General features: G+C 40.1%; 1 protein-coding gene across 3 annotated transcripts in view; it reads right to left on the reverse strand.

The window, feature by feature from the left end:
* The window catches only part of STYXL2 (serine/threonine/tyrosine interacting like 2), a 101,895-nt gene that overhangs the window by 29,354 nt on the left and 54,998 nt on the right, over window positions 1-17,543 (reverse strand). For 2 of the 3 annotated variants that reach the window (XM_077293747.1, XM_077293748.1), the window contains one exon: window positions 14,459-14,553. In XM_077293747.1, coding sequence (XP_077149862.1) covers window positions 14,459-14,553 — 95 coding nt within the window. Of the gene's footprint in view, window positions 1-14,458; window positions 14,554-15,220; window positions 15,470-17,543 lie in introns of those variants that run through there. The other variant, XM_077293749.1, reaches the window with a different exon arrangement.

Genomic DNA, 17,543 nt, shown 5'->3' on the forward strand with positions numbered 1-17,543 from the left:
TCCTCCACTCACCACCAAGCTGCCTGTGTATCCATGTAACCGCTGTAAAGCTGCCATGAGCCTATTGTTTGTTATTTTAGGCCTTTGATAGCCTGTCTGCGGTCCCTACTTTAAATACTCCTCCACTCACCACCAAGCTGCCTGTGTATCCATGTAACCGCTGTAAAGCTGCCATGAGCCTATTGTTTGTTATTTTAGGCCTTTGATAGCCTGTCTGCGGTCCCTACTTTAAATACTCCTCCACTCATCACCAGCTGCCTGCCCGTGTATCCATGTAACCGCTGTAAAGCTGCCATGAGCCTATTGTTTGTTATTTTAGGCCTTTGATAGCCTGTCTGTGGTCCCTACTTTAAATACTCCTCCACTCACCACCAAGCTGCCTGTGTATCCATGTAACCGCTGTAAAGCTGCCATGAGCCTATTGTTTGTTATTTTAGGCCTTTGATAGCCTGTCTGCGGTCCCTACTTTAAATACTCCTCCACTGACCACCAAGCTGCCTGCCCGTGTATCCATGTAACCGCTGTAAAACTGCCATGAGCCTATTGTTTGTTATTTTAGGCCTTTGATAGCCTGTCTGCGGTCCCTACTTTAAATACTCCTCCACTGACCACCAAGCTGCCTGCCCGTGTATCCATGTAACCGCTGTAAAACTGCCATGAGCCTATTGTTTGTTATTTTAGGCCTTTGATAGCCTGTCTGCGGTCCCTACTTTAAATACTCCTCCACTGACCACCAAGCTGCCTGCCCGTGTATCCATGTAACCGCTGTAAAACTGCCATGAGCCTATTGTTTGTTATTTTAGGCCTTTGATAGCCTGTCTGCGGTCCCTACTTTAAATACTCCTCCACTGACCACCAAGCTGCCTGCCCGTGTATCCATGTAACCGCTGTAAAACTGCCATGAGCCTATTGTTTGTTATTTTAGGCCTTTGATAGCCTGTCTGCGGTCCCTACTTTAAATACTCCTCCACTGACCACAAAGCTGCCTGTGTATCCATGTAACCGATGTAAAACTGCAGTATTTTGCTTATAAAAAAGAAAATACTGGAGAGATATCAAATGCAGACATTTTAACATTAAAAACAAAAACACATACAACAAAAAACTGGTACAGTACAAAAATTGGCCACCAGCTACAAAAACTTTCTCCTGCAAGTAGTTAACTGAAAGGTTTTTTTCCATTGAAAACACAGATATGGCATCCACCGAGTGTTGTCCTGTCGCGTCTTCTTTATATTATTGCCAAGAAGCTGCAACTGAATAAAGCTGAGCTTCTACCTTCTGCCTCTTATTAACTGCTTTTTAAAAAAAAAAATTGTCCACCAGCTACAAAAACTTGCTCCTGCAAGTAGTTAACTGAAAAGTTTTTTTCCATTGAAAACACAGATATGGCATCCACCGAGTGTTGTCCTGTCGCGTCTTCTTTATATTATTGCCAAGAAGCTGCAACTGAATAAAGCTGAGCTTCTACCTTCTGCCTCTTATTAACTGCTTTTTTTTTATAAAATTGGCTGTTCCGGCCTACTAAAGGTGTCTGTCTGCCCCTGCCTGGTGTTGTCCTCAACTGAATAAAGCTGAGCTTCAACCTTCTGTTCCAAATTACCATTTTTAAAAATGCAATTGGCTGTTCCGGCCTACTAAAGGTGAATGTCTGCCCCTGCCTGGTGTTGTCCTCAACTGAATAAAGCTGAGCTTCAACCTTCAGTTCCAGATTACCATTTTTAAAAATGCAATTGGCTGTTCCGGCCTACTAAAGGTGTCTGTCTGCCCCTGCCTGGTGTTGTCCTCAACTGAATAAAGCTGAGCTTCAACCTTCAGTTCCAAATTACCATTTTTAAAAATGCAATTGGCTGTTCCGGCCTACTAAAGGTGTCTGTCTGCCCCTGCCTGGTGTTGTCCTCAACTGAATAAAGCTGAGCTTCTACCTTCTGCCTCTTACTAACTGCTGTTTTTTTTAAAAATTGGCTGTTCCGGCCTACTAAAGGTGTCTGTCTGCCCCTGTCTGGTGTTGTCCTCAACTGAATAAAGCTGAGCTTCAACCTTCTGTTCCAAATTACCATTTTTAAAAATGCAATTGGCTGTTCCGGCCTACTAAAGGTGAATGTCTGCCCCTGCCTGGTGTTGTCCTCAACTGAATAAAGCTGAGCTTCTACCTTCTGCCTCTTACTAACTGCTGTTTTTTTTAAAAATTGGCTGTTCCGGCCTACTAAAGGTGTCTGTCTGCCCCTGCCTGGTGTTGTCCTCAACTGAATAAAGCTGAGCTTCTACCTTCTGTTCCAAATTACCATTTTTAAAAATGCAATTGGCTGTTCCGGCCTACTAAAGGTGTCTGTCTGCCCCTGCCTGGTGTTGTCCTCAACTGAATAAAGCTGAGCTTCAACCTTCTGTTCCAAATTACCATTTTTAAAAATGCAATTGGCTGTTCCGGCCTACTAAAGGTGAATGTCTGCCCCTGCCTGGTGTTGTCCTCAACTGAATAAAGCTGAGCTTCTACCTTCTGTTCCAAATTACCATTTTTAAAAATGCCATTGGCTGTTCCGGCCTACTAAAGGTGTCTGTCTGCCCCTGCCTGGTGTTGTCCTCAACTGAATAAAGCTGAGCTTCAACCTTCAGTTCCAAATTACCATTTTTAAAAATGCAATTGGCTGTTCTGGCCTACTAAAGGTGTCTGTCTGCCCCTGCCTGGTGTTGTCCTCAACTGAATAAAGCTGAGCTTCTACCTTCTGCCTCTTACTAACTGCTGTTTTTTTAAAAAATTGGCTGTTCCGGCCTACTAAAGGTGTCTGTCTGCCCCTGCCTGGTGTTGTCCTCAACTGAATAAAGCTGAGCTTCAACCTTCTGTTCCAAATTACCATTTTTAAAAATGCAATTGGCTGTTCCGGCCTACTAAAGGTGTCTGTCTGCCCCTGCCTGGTGTTGTCCTCAACTGAATAAAGCTGAGCTTCAACCTTCTGTTCCAAATTACCATTTTTAAAAATGCAATTGGCTGTTCCGGCCTACTAAAGGTGAATGTCTGCCCCTGCCTGGTGTTGTCCTCAACTGAATAAAGCTGAGCTTCAACCTTCAGTTCCAAATTACCATTTTTAAAAATGCAATTGGCTGTTCCGGCCTACTAAAGGTGAATGTCTGCCCCTGCCTGGTGTTGTCCTCAACTGAATAAAGCTGAGCTTCTACCTTCAGTTCCAAATTACCATTTTTAAAAATGCAATTGGCTGTTCCGGCCTACTAAAGGTGTCTGTCTGCCCCTGCCTGGTGTTGTCCTCAACTGAATAAAGCTGAGCTTCAACCTTCAGTTCCAAATTACCATTTTTAAAAATGCAATTGGCTGTTCCGGCCTACTAAAGGTGTCTGTCTGCCCCTGCCTGGTGTTGTCCTCAACTGAATAAAGCTGAGCTTCTACCTTCAGTTCCAAATTACCATTTTTAAAAATGCAATTGGCTGTTCCGGCCTACTAAAGGTGTCTGTCTGCCCCTGCCTGGTGTTGTCCTCAACTGAATAAAGCTGAGCTTCAACCTTCAGTTCCAAATTACCATTTTTAAAAATGCCATTGGCTGTTCCGGCCTACTAAAGGTGTCTGTCTGCCCCTGCCTGGTGTTGTCCTCAACTGAAAAAAGCTGAGCTTCAACCTTCAGTTCCAAATTACCATTTTTAAAAATGCAATTGGCTGTTCCGGCCTACTAAAGGTGTCTGTCTGCCCCTGCCTGGTGTTGTCCTCAACTGAATAAAGCTGAGCTTCAACCTTCAGTTCCAAATTACCATTTTTAAAAATGCAATTGGCTGTTCCGGCCTACTAAAGGTGTCTGTCTGCCCCTGCCTGGTGTTGTCCTCAACTGAACAAAGCTGAGCTTCCACATTCTGGCTTTCGCCCTATACTATCAGATATTAAACTGCATTTGGCCTACTAGTGTGGTTATGCCCTTGAAACAGTGTCTGCTGCTCTTGGGTTTGCTACTCCACTGAACAAAGCAATGCCGCCTGTTTAGTCCTGTTACCAATTTTGAACTGCATTTAGCCTACTTTATTCTTTGGCCCTATATCTGTTTCCTCCTCATCCTGCCCATTGCCCAGCCACTGCTAGATGAGTCTGCTGGTACATTGACCTAGACCACTACATTCCCCTTATACTCTACACAGCCAGAATCTGACCCTGCTGAAAGTAAGGTTCCCCTTCCCGCATGTTATACCACCTTACACAGGGACAGAGAGGAAGGTGCAGATGAAAGTGCAGGTTCCTTCATCAGGTGGGGGGGCATACTCGTTGGCGACGTCACTGGCACAGGGCCCCTCAGAGTACGCAAAAGTGTCGCTGCTGGTGGGAGGCGCCCCCGCCATGCAAACACACATCGCTGTACTTTGAGGGGCCCTGTGCCAGTGCCAATGCGAACGAGTGGGCCCCCCCTGCTTGCTCAGGATCACAGCACTTGCAACGTTGAAATACTTACCTTTCCCTGCAACACCGCCGTGACGTAGTCCGCATTTCCTGGGCCCACGAAAAACTTGAGCCGGCCCTACTCCCCCCACAACTTTTGCCAAATGACCCCCAATTCCCTATGCCCAACTATTATTATAAAGTTAATTAAGATTGACAAGCTTCAGAAACAAGAATGGATGTTTTTGGCATTAAAATGGGCACTGTAGGTGTTTTCCTGGCCTCCACTCACTGCCGACTATGCTTCCCCATTGACTTGCATTGGGTTTCGTGTTTCGGTCGATCCCCGACTTTTAGCGATAATCGGCCGACTGCACTCGACTCGACTCTGGACAAAATCGGGTTTCACAAAACCCGACTCGATCTTAATAAAATGAAAGTCGCTCAACTCTAGTCCCAACCTTGAAGCATGGTGGCAGAAACATCACACTTTGGGGGTGCTTTTCTGCAAACGGGATAGGACAAGTGCACCGTATTGAAAGGAAGATGGATGGGCTCATGTATAGTGAGATTTTGTCCAACAACCTCCTCTCAATAAGAGTATTGAAGATGGGTTGTGGCTGGGTCTTCCAGAAACACACAACCAGGACAACTAAGGGAGTCACTCCATAAGAAACATTTCAAGTTCCTGGAGTGGCCTAGCCAGTCTCCAGACCTGAACCCAATAGACAATCTATGGAGGGAGCTGAAACTCAATGTTGCCCAGCGACAGCCCCGAAACCTGAAAGATCTGGAGAAGATGTGTATGGAGGAGGGGGCCAATATCCCTGCTGCAGTGTGTGCAAACCTGGTCAACAACTACAGGAAATGTCTGACCTCTGTAATTGCAAACAAAGGTTTCTGTACCAAATATTAAGTTCTGTTTTTCTACTGTATCAAATACTTATTCAATGTAATAAAATGCAAATTAATTATATAAAAATTCTACAATGTGATTTTCTGGATTTATTTTTAGATTCTGTCTCTCACAGGTGAAGTGTACCTACAATAAAAATTACAGACCTCACCATTCTATGTAGATGGGAAAACTTACAAAATCGGCAGCGGTTCAAATACTTATTTTCCCCACTGCACCTGTAGAAAATGCTGGCCAAAAACAATGTCCTTGTGTAGAGTGCTGGCCAGGGAGTGCCCATATAACAGTACCCCAATTATCAACGACAGCCTGAAAGTATTCCCGGGAACATTGCTAGATGATAGTGCCCCTTATAAACTGTACTAACTGGTGTCCCTGATAAGAAAAATGGTTATAAAGTGTCCTTGTTAGCAGTTCTGCCCAGATAAACAGTGTCTCCAAAACAGTGCCAGCCAGACAGAGTCCCAATAAGAGCTCTGGCTATAAAGAGTCCTTGTCTACAGATCTAGAGAGAGCCCCCATTAAAAGTGTCAGGTAGAATGTGTTCCCATAAATCTTGCTAGCCAGAAAGTGTCCATAATAACTGTTTGCCAAAAAAATACCCTTGTACACTCAAAGCCGGAGAGTGCTCAGATAAATAGTGCCCTAATTAATAATGACCCCCAGATAGAATGTGTCCCTTATAAACTTGGCTAGCCAGACAGTGTCCTTAGTGCTGGCGGCCAAGTCACCTGGTAAATAGTACAAGCCTAGGACAGTCCACTTAATTATACCCTCATTAACAGTGCTAGATAGAAAATGTCCCGATTACCAGTTCTAGCCAGAGTGTCCCTATAGACAGTGCTCATCCATAAAGTGTCCTATCACACAGTGCCCACTAGACACTACCCGTATACAGTGCCCCCCATTTATAGTCATCCTTAAAGTACCCCCATTCATAGTGCCAACCAGAAACATCCTGTAAGCAGAAAATGCACTCGTGGGGTATCCTACTGACCCCTTTAAGCAGCACCAGACAGAAAATGCCGCCATGAACAGTACCCACAGTGATAATGCCAGAAAGAAAATGCCTCTCTATAAGCAGTACCATGCTCATAAATCGTGCCCCTATTAACAGTGTCAATACACCCCTGAGCAGTGCCAGATAGACAGGACGAACCAAACAATGTCCCCATAAACAGCACCCCTATTAACAGTACCATTCGTAAAATGCCTCTAACTGCAGCGCCAGTCAGGGGTCATCCCTATATACAGCGCCATCACACTTTGTCTCCCTGCCCTGGTCTCGATCTGTAGAGATCACTGCCAATAAAGTGGGTTCATAGCCCAAAGACCGATGGCCGCTGACGAAAAGTTTCTTTCCCGGAGCTCTACCCTTGTTTTGGTGAGTTGCCGAGACTGAGCACTACCACAATTTATTACTTGTGTGGCTCCCCTTTAATCATGACCTGGGTATAGTACAAATGTCCGATGGTTTTTTGATGGTTTTAGAAGAATGGTAAAAGTGAGGCTCGGCCTCTGGCGCATTTTTTCGTAGTCAGCATTAGATAATTACTTCTTTTGCTGCCATCATCGGTTTCTCAGCTTTTTCTCATTCTGTGCAGTGTAAAGAAAAAAAGAAGTCCCATGCTGCTTTCTATAAACGTGGATAGCTTGAAACCATCAGCAATACACTATTGAAAATTGGAAACCTTCATCAATACACTATTGATAATTGGAAACCATCAGCAATACACTATTGAAAATTGGAAACCTTCATCAATACACTATTGATAATTGGAAACCATCATCAATACACTATTGATAATTGGAAACCATCAACAATACACTATTGATAATTGGAAACCATCAGCAATATACTATTGATAATTGGAAACCATCAGCAATATACTATTGATAATTGGAAACCATCATCAATACACTATTGATAATTGGAAACCATCATCAATACACTATGGATAATTGGAAACCATCAGCAATACACTATTGATAATTGGAAACCATCAGCAATATACTATTGAAAATTGGAAACCATCATCAATACACTATTGATAATTGGAAACCATCAGCAATATACTATTGAAAATTGGAAACCATCAGCAATACACTATTGAAAATTGGAAACCATCAGCAATACACTATTGATAATTGGAAACCATCAGCAATACACTATTGATAATTGGAAACCATCAGCAATATACTATTGATAATTGGAAACCATCAGCAGTATACTATTGAAAATTGGAAACCATCAGCAATACACTATTGATAATTGGAAACCATCAGCAATATACTATTGTTAATTGGAAACCATCAGCAATATACTATTGATAATTGGAAACCATCAGCAGTATACTATTGATAATTGGAAACCATCAGCAATACACTATTGATAATTGGAAACCATCAGCAATACACTATTGTTAATTGGAAACCATCAGCAATATACTATTGATAATTGGAAACCATCAGCAATATACTATTGATAATTGGAAACCATCAGCAATATACTATTGATAATTGGAAACCATCAGCAATACACTATTGATAATTGGAAACCATCAGCAGTATACTATTGATAATTGGAAACCATCAGCAATACACTATTGTTAATTGGAAACCATCAGCAGTATACTATTGTTAATTGGAAACCATCATCAATACACTATTGATAAATGGAAACCATCAGCAGTATACTATTGTTAATTGGAAACCATCAGTCAGCAATATACTATTGATAATTGGAAACCATCAACAATACACTATTGATAATTGGAAACCATCAGCAGTATACTATTGATAATTGGAAACCATCAGCAATATACTATTGATAATTGGAAACCATCAGCAATACACTATTGATAATTGGAAACCATCATCAATACACTATTGATAATTGGAAACCATCAGCAGTATACTATTGTTAATTGGAAACCATCAACAATACACTATTGATAATTGGAAACCATCAGCAGTATACTATTGATAATTGGAAACCATCAGCAATATACTATTGATAATTGGAAACCATCAGCAATACACTATTGATAATTGGAAACCATCATCAATACACTATTGATAATTGGAAACCATCAGCAGTATACTATTGTTAATTGGAAACCATCAGCAATACACTATTGATAATTGGAAACCATCATCAATACACTATTGATAATTGGAAACCATCAGCAGTATACTATTGTTAATTGGAAACCATCAGCAGTATACTATTGATAATTGGAAACCATCAGCAGTATACTATTGTTAATTGGAAACCATCAGCAATACACTATTGATAATTGGAAACCATCATCAATACACTATTGATAATTGGAAACCATCAGCAGTATACTATTGTTAATTGGAAACCATCAGCAGTATACTATTGATAATTGGAAACCATCAGCAATATACTATTGATAATTGGAAACCATCAGCAATACACTATTGATAATTGGAAACCATCAGCAATACACTATTGTTAATTGGAAACCATCAGCAGTATACTATTGATAATTGGAAACCATCAGCAGTATACTATTGTTAATTGGAAACCATCATCAATACACTATTGATAATTGGAAACCATTAGCAGTATACTATTGATAATTGGAAACCATCAGCAATATACTATTGATAATTGGAAACCATCAGCAATACACTATTGATAATTGGAAACCATCATCAATACACTATTGATAATTGGAAACCATCAGCAGTATACTATTGTTAATTGGAAACCATCATCAATACACTATTGATAATTGGAAACCATCAGCAATATACTATTGTTAATTGGAAACCATCAGCAATATACTATTGTTAATTGGAAACCATCATCAATATACTATTGATAATTGGAAACCATCAGCAATACACTATTGTTAATTGGAAACCATCAGCAGTATACTATTGATAATTGGAAACCATCAGCAGTATACTATTGATAATTGGAAACCATCAGCAGTATACTATTGATAATTGGAAACCATCATCAATACACTATTGATAATTGGAAACCATCAGCAGTATACTATTGTTAATTGGAAACCATCATCAATACACTATTGATAATTGGAAACCATCAGCAGTATACTATTGATAATTGGAAACCATCAGCAATATACTATTGATAATTGGAAACCATCAGCAGTATACTATTGATAATTGGAAACCATCAGCAGTATACTATTGATAATTGGAAACCATCAGCAGTATACTATTGTTAATTGGAAACCATCATCAATACACTATTGATAATTGGAAACCATCAGCAGTATACTATTGATAATTGGAAACCATCAGCAATATACTATTGATAATTGGAAACCATCAGCAGTATACTATTGATAATTGGAAACCATCAGCAGTATACTATTGTTAATTGGAAACCATCATCAATACACTATTGATAATTGGAAACCATCAGCAGTATACTATTGATAATTGGAAACCATCAGCAATATACTATTGATAATTGGAAACCATCAGCAGTATACTATTGTTAATTGGAAACCATCAGCAGTATACTATTGATAATTGGAAACCATCAGCAATATACTATTGATAATTGGAAACCATCAGCAGTATACTATTGATAATTGGAAACCATCAGCAATACACTATTGATAATTGGAAACCATCAGCAGTATACTATTGATAATTGGAAACCATCAGCAATATACGATTGTTAATTGGAAACCATCAGCAATACACTATTGATAATTGGAAACCATCATCAATACACTATTGATAATTGGAAACCATCAGCAATATACTATTGATAATTGGAAACCATCAGCAATACACTATTGATAATTGGAAACCATCATCAATACACTATTGATAATTGGAAACCATCAGCAGTATACTATTGTTAATTGGAAACCATCATCAATACACTATTGATAATTGGAAACCATCAGCAGTATACTATTGATAATTGGAAACCATCAGCAGTATACTATTGTTAATTGGAAACCATCAGCAGTATACTGTTTTTCATGTGCTTTTGATACTAAGATGATACAAAAAGATGAACAAAGCAATACAGTACATACAATTACATAGTATAAAAGGGATAACAAAAAAAATTACTAAACCTGTGTCACGGAAATGACTCAGAGCTTAGCGGAGGGAGGTACTCCTTAGGAAAATGGACAGAACCCACAGCAAGCTGTGCCTTCCAGGACTGACAAGATACACAAACCCAAATTCAGCTTTTTTTTTTTAGATGAAGGTTATGGCCGCATACTTCCTGTTTATGAGCTCATATGGGGATTGGTTGTGGGATGTGTTAGGTCTTTTAGAATTTAATGAGATCCCTAACTTACAGGATATCTTCACCCTGGAGATCCCGGGTCGTAGACATTGTCTTTATGTTTCCGATTGCGATTTTACCTTTATATAGAGATGATACATGGCATGGAAAGCATCATCCATCCGATTGTTATTAAGTTGGAGGAGTTAGAATGACCTTATGGTGATGTGAGTGAATGTGTTAAGTTTGTCCCTTCGCTACGACTCTGAAACTATATCTCCCATAAATATCTGATCAATGCAAACCCCAATATTCATCACTGATCAGTGGCTCCAAAAAGTCTCAGAACAGTGCTTTGATAAAAGGAAGCTTATGTCTGGGAAGTGTACTTTGCCTCTGCGTAATCCCAGATTTGGGGTCTGGCTGTCAGAGCAAATCTCCGGATGTAATTACCTGGTTACTGTAGGAGGTCCCTACTTCAATGTAGGTTGCAGTGTCAGCTCTGTCTCACTCCCCCAGTTATAATTAGTTTATCTCTTCCTGAGTTACAATTAAGCACATATGTTCAATGTGAGGTCCTTCTTCAGTGGAGGTTGAAGTGTCGGCTCTTTCTCCTGTCCCCAGTTATAATTATTCACATTTAGTATCACCGTATTCGCACTGACAAGGAGAATCGTGTCATCGGGTCATTTTTACCTAACTGGAAAATAATGACAGTTTGCAGTTTTATAGTCTGAAAAATACATAAAATCTTAATTTTTGGACCTTAAGGAACATTTAACTCTTAATAATTGAAAATTGTGATATTTTGGGATTTTCTTTGCACTCAGTGCTCCCCGCGCTGGGCCGAGTTCCCACACACCACAGTAAGAAGCACTGAACCTGGTAAGTACAGCCGGGCTCTGCCTCTGACTTTTCCCCATCCTGCTCTTTACCAGTAAAAATCTTTGTCGAAGCTTCTGAGGGCGTCAGAAGTATTTTGTGAAAGCAGAAGTTGGACTGTAAGGAGACATCAAAGATGCTGAGAGCTCAGTACAGGGCGCATATGTCGGCTTTGATTTTAAGTCCTTCAGTGGTAAAGATTGCTGGAAAATTCCTGTGGAGCAGAAAATGCCGGCTATTTATTTGACTGCATTAAACCTGATGTGTCAGGATCTTCTTTAAGAGCATTTCCACTGAAAAATCAAAAGGTAATGACCTGAAAATACAAGTCCCTTAGCCGCCCTTCAGTGTAAAACCTTCATATACTCTTCAGCCATAATCTACTGTCTTTTACATGGATAACACATCTCCTGAGTTACATTTTTTATTGTACTCCAGAGCTGCACTCACTATTCTGCTGGTGCAGTCACTGTGTACAACATTACATTACTGATCCTGAGTTACATCCTGTATTATACTCCAGAGCTGCGCTCACTATTCTGCTGGTGCAGTCACTGTGTACATACATTACATTACTGATCCTGAGTTACATCCTGTATTATACTCTAGAGCTGCACTCACTATTCTGCTGGTGCAGTCACTGTGTACATACATTACATTACTGATCCTGAGTTACATCCTGCATTATACTCCAGAGCTGCACTCACTATTCTACTGGTGCAGTCAGTGTACATACATTACATTACTGATCCTGAGTTACATCCTGTATTATACTCCAGAGCTGCACTCACTATTCTGTTGGTGCATTCACTGTGTACATACATTACATTACTGATCCTGAGTTACATCCTGTATTATACTCCAGAGCTGCACTCACTATTCTGCTGGTGCAGTCACTGTGTACATACATTACATTACTGATCCTGAGTTACATCCTGTATTATACCCCAGAGCTGCACTCACTATTCTGCTGGTGCAGTCACTGTGTACATACATTACATTACTGATCCTGAGTTACATCCTGTATTATACTCCAGAGCTGCACTCACTATTCTGCTGGTGCAGTCACTGTGTACATACATTACATTACTGATCCTGAGTTACCTCCTGTATTATACTCCAGAGCTGCACTCACTATTCTGCTGGTGCAGTCACTGTGTACATACATTACATTACTGATCCTGAGTTACATCCTGTATTATACTCTAGAGCTGCACTCACTATTCTGCTGGTGCAGTCACTGTGTACATACATTACATTACTGATCCTGAGTTACATCCTGCATTATACTCCAGAGCTGCACTCACTATTCTACTGGTGCAGTCAGTGTACATACATTACATTACTGATCCTGAGTTACATCCTGTATTATACTCCAGAGCTGCACTCACTATTCTGTTGGTGCATTCACTGTGTACATACATTACATTACTGATCCTGAGTTACATCCTGTATTATACCCCAGAGCTGCACTCACTATTCTGCTGGTGCAGTCACTGTGTACATACATTACATTACTGATCCTGAGTTACATCCTGTATTATACTCCAGAGCTGCACTCACTATTCTGCTGGTGCAGTCACTGTGTACATACATTACATTACTGATCCTGAGTTACATCCTGTATTATACTCCAGAGCTGCACTCACTATTCTGCTGGTGCAGTCACTGTGTACATACATTACATTACTGATCCTGAGTTACCTCCTGTATTATACTCCAGAGCGGGGTGGGGGGCAGTTACTATTTCTACATTAGTTGACTGAGCAAGCTTTTTTTCAAGTAATGAACAAGCATGGTATCCTGGGAGATTTCAGCTCTGAAGTTTGCAGAATTGTTAATGAAACTCTGGAGTATAGTTCAGGCTGCTCAGAAGGGGCAGAATATCTATCTTTTCATTGAGAATTTGGTGTAAAATCCAACACAGTTTATAATCTTTCCTGAGCAAACCAATAATTAAAAAGAAAGTGCTGAAGAGAAGGAAGGAGCATCCGGCGAGGGCCCCAAATAACGAGAGCATATGACATTAAAAATGGATGGCGTGCCTTCCTCACACATACTGGTATCAGTGGTTGCATGCTGAAAATTACACGGCTGGAGAGAGTGACCTCAAAAATTAACTCAATTGCTGAGTAAGATGTCAGGAAGGGATTTGCCCCCCATGAGAATATATTAGTGACAGCCGGGTAGGGGGGAGGTGGAAATCATTTTCTAACGGCTTCATGTGGATAAAATGTAGAAAGATTGTAAAATTAGTGACTATGGAGGAAATTTTGTAAAGTATCTATCTATTATATATCTATGTATCTATTATTTATCTATCTATTATCTATATATTATCTATTATCTATCTATTGTCTATCTATGATCTATCTATGATCTATCTATGATCTATCTATGATCTATATGTTATCTATCTGTTATCTATCTATTTATCTATCTATTATCTAACTATCTATTATCTATCCATTATCTATCTATCTATCTATCTATCTATCTATCTATCATCTATCTGTTATCTATCTATTATCTATCTATTATCTATGCATTATCTATCTATCTATTATCTATCTATTATCTATCTGTTATCTATCTATTGCCTATCTGTTTATCTGTCTATTATCTATCTATCTATCTATGATCTGTTATCTATCAATCTATCTATCTATTGTCTATCTTTCTATTACCTATCTATCATCTATCTATTATCTAGCTATCTATGATCTATCTGTTATCTATTATCTATCTATGATCTGTTATCTATCTATCAATCTATTTATCTATTATCTATCAATTATCTATCTATGATCTATCTATTATTTATCTATTTTCCATCTATCTATCATTTATCTTTCTATTATCTATCTATCTATTGTCTATTAATTATCTATCTATCTATCTATCTATCTTTGTCTATCTGATGTCACAGACATAATGTACATTATTCCCTACCATAAACCATCTTGTAGACCCCCTCCGTCCATACATAAGCAGTGGACACAATCCTTCTAGGAGCGGTCCTTGACATTACCTTCGCTTATAATCTTCTTGGCGGCCACTGCAGATGATAGGTGTATTGGTTCCATGAAGATGCTCTCTGTGTACGTGTCCGAGACCATGGAGAGGCTGCAAATGCAAATGTGAAGGTCAAATATCTGTACAATTCTGAAAATGAATATTTTAGAGGAATGAGGATGTATCTAATCCTTTTGTGTGTGATACTGTCTGTTGTGCCTGTGTATCTAAGCTCATCATGTGTTTGTTATACTGTCAGCTGAGCTGTGCATCTAATCCTGTCCTGTGGGTAACTCATATCTTCCAATCGCTTTGGATCCAGTGGGACAGTCCCAGGTTGATAGGAATGTTCTTCAGTTCGAGGAGATCAGGGCTATGTCATGCCTTCATCTCCACAGCACGGTGATGCCAATGTGTCTCCTCCATACTGCGCCTCTATCTCAGGACCTTGGGGTCCTATCTGTCTGTGTTCATTGATTAACTCTCTGCTTTTCCTAATGTCTGGGCTTTCCTGGGATTCAAACTCACAACCTATTTCATAGCAGGCAGCAGCTTCAGCTGTGAGTCTCACGCCTTATTACCAGTGATTGAGCAATTTAGAGGATGTTCTTCTTCTTTATAGGCACATTGAACTGCCACATAGAGATACAGCTCTAAATACCAGTGCACCTCTATGTACTACAATATATAGGCACTGTCGCCCTTCCCCTGTATTTCCGGTGTGAGTGGGCGGTCACATGACAGTATGTATATGATTAGCATACTTGTGGTCACCTACCGCATGATATCTCCCTCTTTTTCTTCTTGTAAGGTTGGGAGTATGGGTGCTGAGCCAAGAATCTAAGCTTATGATATGTGATACTGTCTGCTGGGCTGAGTATCTAAGCCTAGGATATGTGATACTGTCTGCTGGGCTGAGTATCTAAGCCTAGGATATGTGATACTGTCTGCTGGGCTGAGTATCTAAGCCTAGGATATGTGATACTGTCTGCTGGGCTGAGTATCTAAGCCTAGGATATGTGATACTGTCTGCTGGGCTGAGTATCTAAGCCTAGGATATGTGATGCTGTCAGCTAGAACGAGTATCTAAGCTGATGACATGTGATACTGTCTACTTTGCTCAGTATCTAAGCCTAGGATATGTGATACTGTCTATCAGTATCTAAGGAGCTGATATGTGATACTGTCTGCAGGGTTTAGTATCTAATCTTATGATATGTGATACTGTCTGCAGGGTTGAGTATCTAATCTTATGATATGTGATACTGTCTACTGTGATCAGTATCTAAGCTGATGACATGTGATACTGTCTAGTTTGCTCAGTATCTAAGGAGCTGATATGTGATACTGTCTGCTGGGTTGAGTATCTAATCTAATGATATGTGATACTGTCTGCTGGGTTGAGTATCTAATCTTATGATAAGTGATACTGTCTGCTGGGCCGAGTATCTAAGCCTATGATATGTGATACTGTCTGCTGGGCTGAGTATCTAATCTTATGATAAGTGATACTGTCTGCTGGGCCGAGTATCTAAGCCTATGATATGTGATACTGTCTGCTGGGCTGAGTATCTAATCTTATGATATGTGATACCGTCTGCTGGGCTGAGTATCTAAGCCTATGATATGTGATACTGTCAGATTACCTCAGCACACTACTCCCCACGTCATGTAATGCTGCGGTCAGTACAGTCTATTTGGACAGTGTACTACTCCATTTATCATCTGTCATATATGATAAAACTACATGAAAATTAAAAATATTTCCATAATTCCATGGTTTCTGGCTTCTGCCCTGAGATTGCAGCCTATGGTACGAGGGTGCAGACTGGGGGGGCTCTGACCGATGTGGCGGGGCTCAGTGGGGAGCAGACCGAGGTTCTGGGCCCAAATCTGGGACAACATCTACGGTACATGGAGTTTGTTTACACATTGCAGCAGTCACAAAGCAAATCTCAGACCTGCAAACTATATGATGCGTCATAGTCACATGGTCATCACAGCACCAATCATATCACAGCTCTCAAATCTTTAACGGCTCTGCTACAATGAAAACCGTGCTGTGATTGGTCGCTATGGGCAACAATGACAGTGCCATAAAACTGCTTATATATATAGGGGTGCTCTGTAATAATGAGCGGAGGCAGCTTGTGGTGGTCACCGCTGACCGGGCCCCCGGCCCTCCACTGCATCTGCAGTTACCATGGAAACACATCTTTGCTTTACAGATAAAAGTGGCAGCGGCCTTCCATGCTCATCGCCTTATGTTTATCCCAGTGTACGGTCCTGGTAATCTGCGTAAAGACACAGGGCGAACGCCATGAGAAGACCCTGCCAGCAACATACTGTCCGCAAAATCCTGTATGCCTAAAAATGACAAAAGTATTCAATTAGTGATACATTTATTGGCCAACATCATTGGTTAGTCACTTAAGGTATCACGAATTGAATACTTTTGTCATTTTTAAGCATAAAAGTATTTACATCGATTTTTCTAGCAAATAATATAATTATAATTATCTAAGATACGGACAGATATCTGCAATAATCTACATATTCAGTGGGGTTTTCTGTCCTTGTCTAACGAGACACTTCACAAATTAGAGGGTAAATGTGCAGTGTCAGACTTATCTATATTTATCTATTATCTATCTATCTATTATCTACAGTATCTATTATCTGTCTATCTATTATCTATCTATCATCTATCTATTACACTGGCCAACAGTGAAAATGTGTCTGAAATGAAAATAGCTGGTTTGTAATAATTTTAGCATCCTAAAAACGAATATGTTACTTAAAAATCATTATTAGCTCTTGTTGCTGAGATACATGTCATCCCTTCACCCCCGGAGCTTTTTCCGTTTTTCCGTTTTCGTTTTTCGCTCCCCTCCTTCCCAGAGCCATAACTTTTTTATTTTTCCGTCAATTTGGCCATGTGAGGGCTTATTTTTTGCGGGACGAGTTGTACTTTTGAACGACATCATTGGTTTTACCATGTCGTGTACTAGAAAACGGGAAAAAAATTCCAAGTGCAGTGAAATTGCAAAAAAAGTGCAATCCCACACTTGTTTTTTGCTTGCCTATTTTGCTAGGTTCAC

Source organism: Ranitomeya variabilis, chromosome 3 (genome assembly GCF_051348905.1).
Source record: "Ranitomeya variabilis isolate aRanVar5 chromosome 3, aRanVar5.hap1, whole genome shotgun sequence".
Lineage (NCBI taxonomy): Eukaryota > Metazoa > Chordata > Amphibia > Anura > Dendrobatidae > Ranitomeya > Ranitomeya variabilis.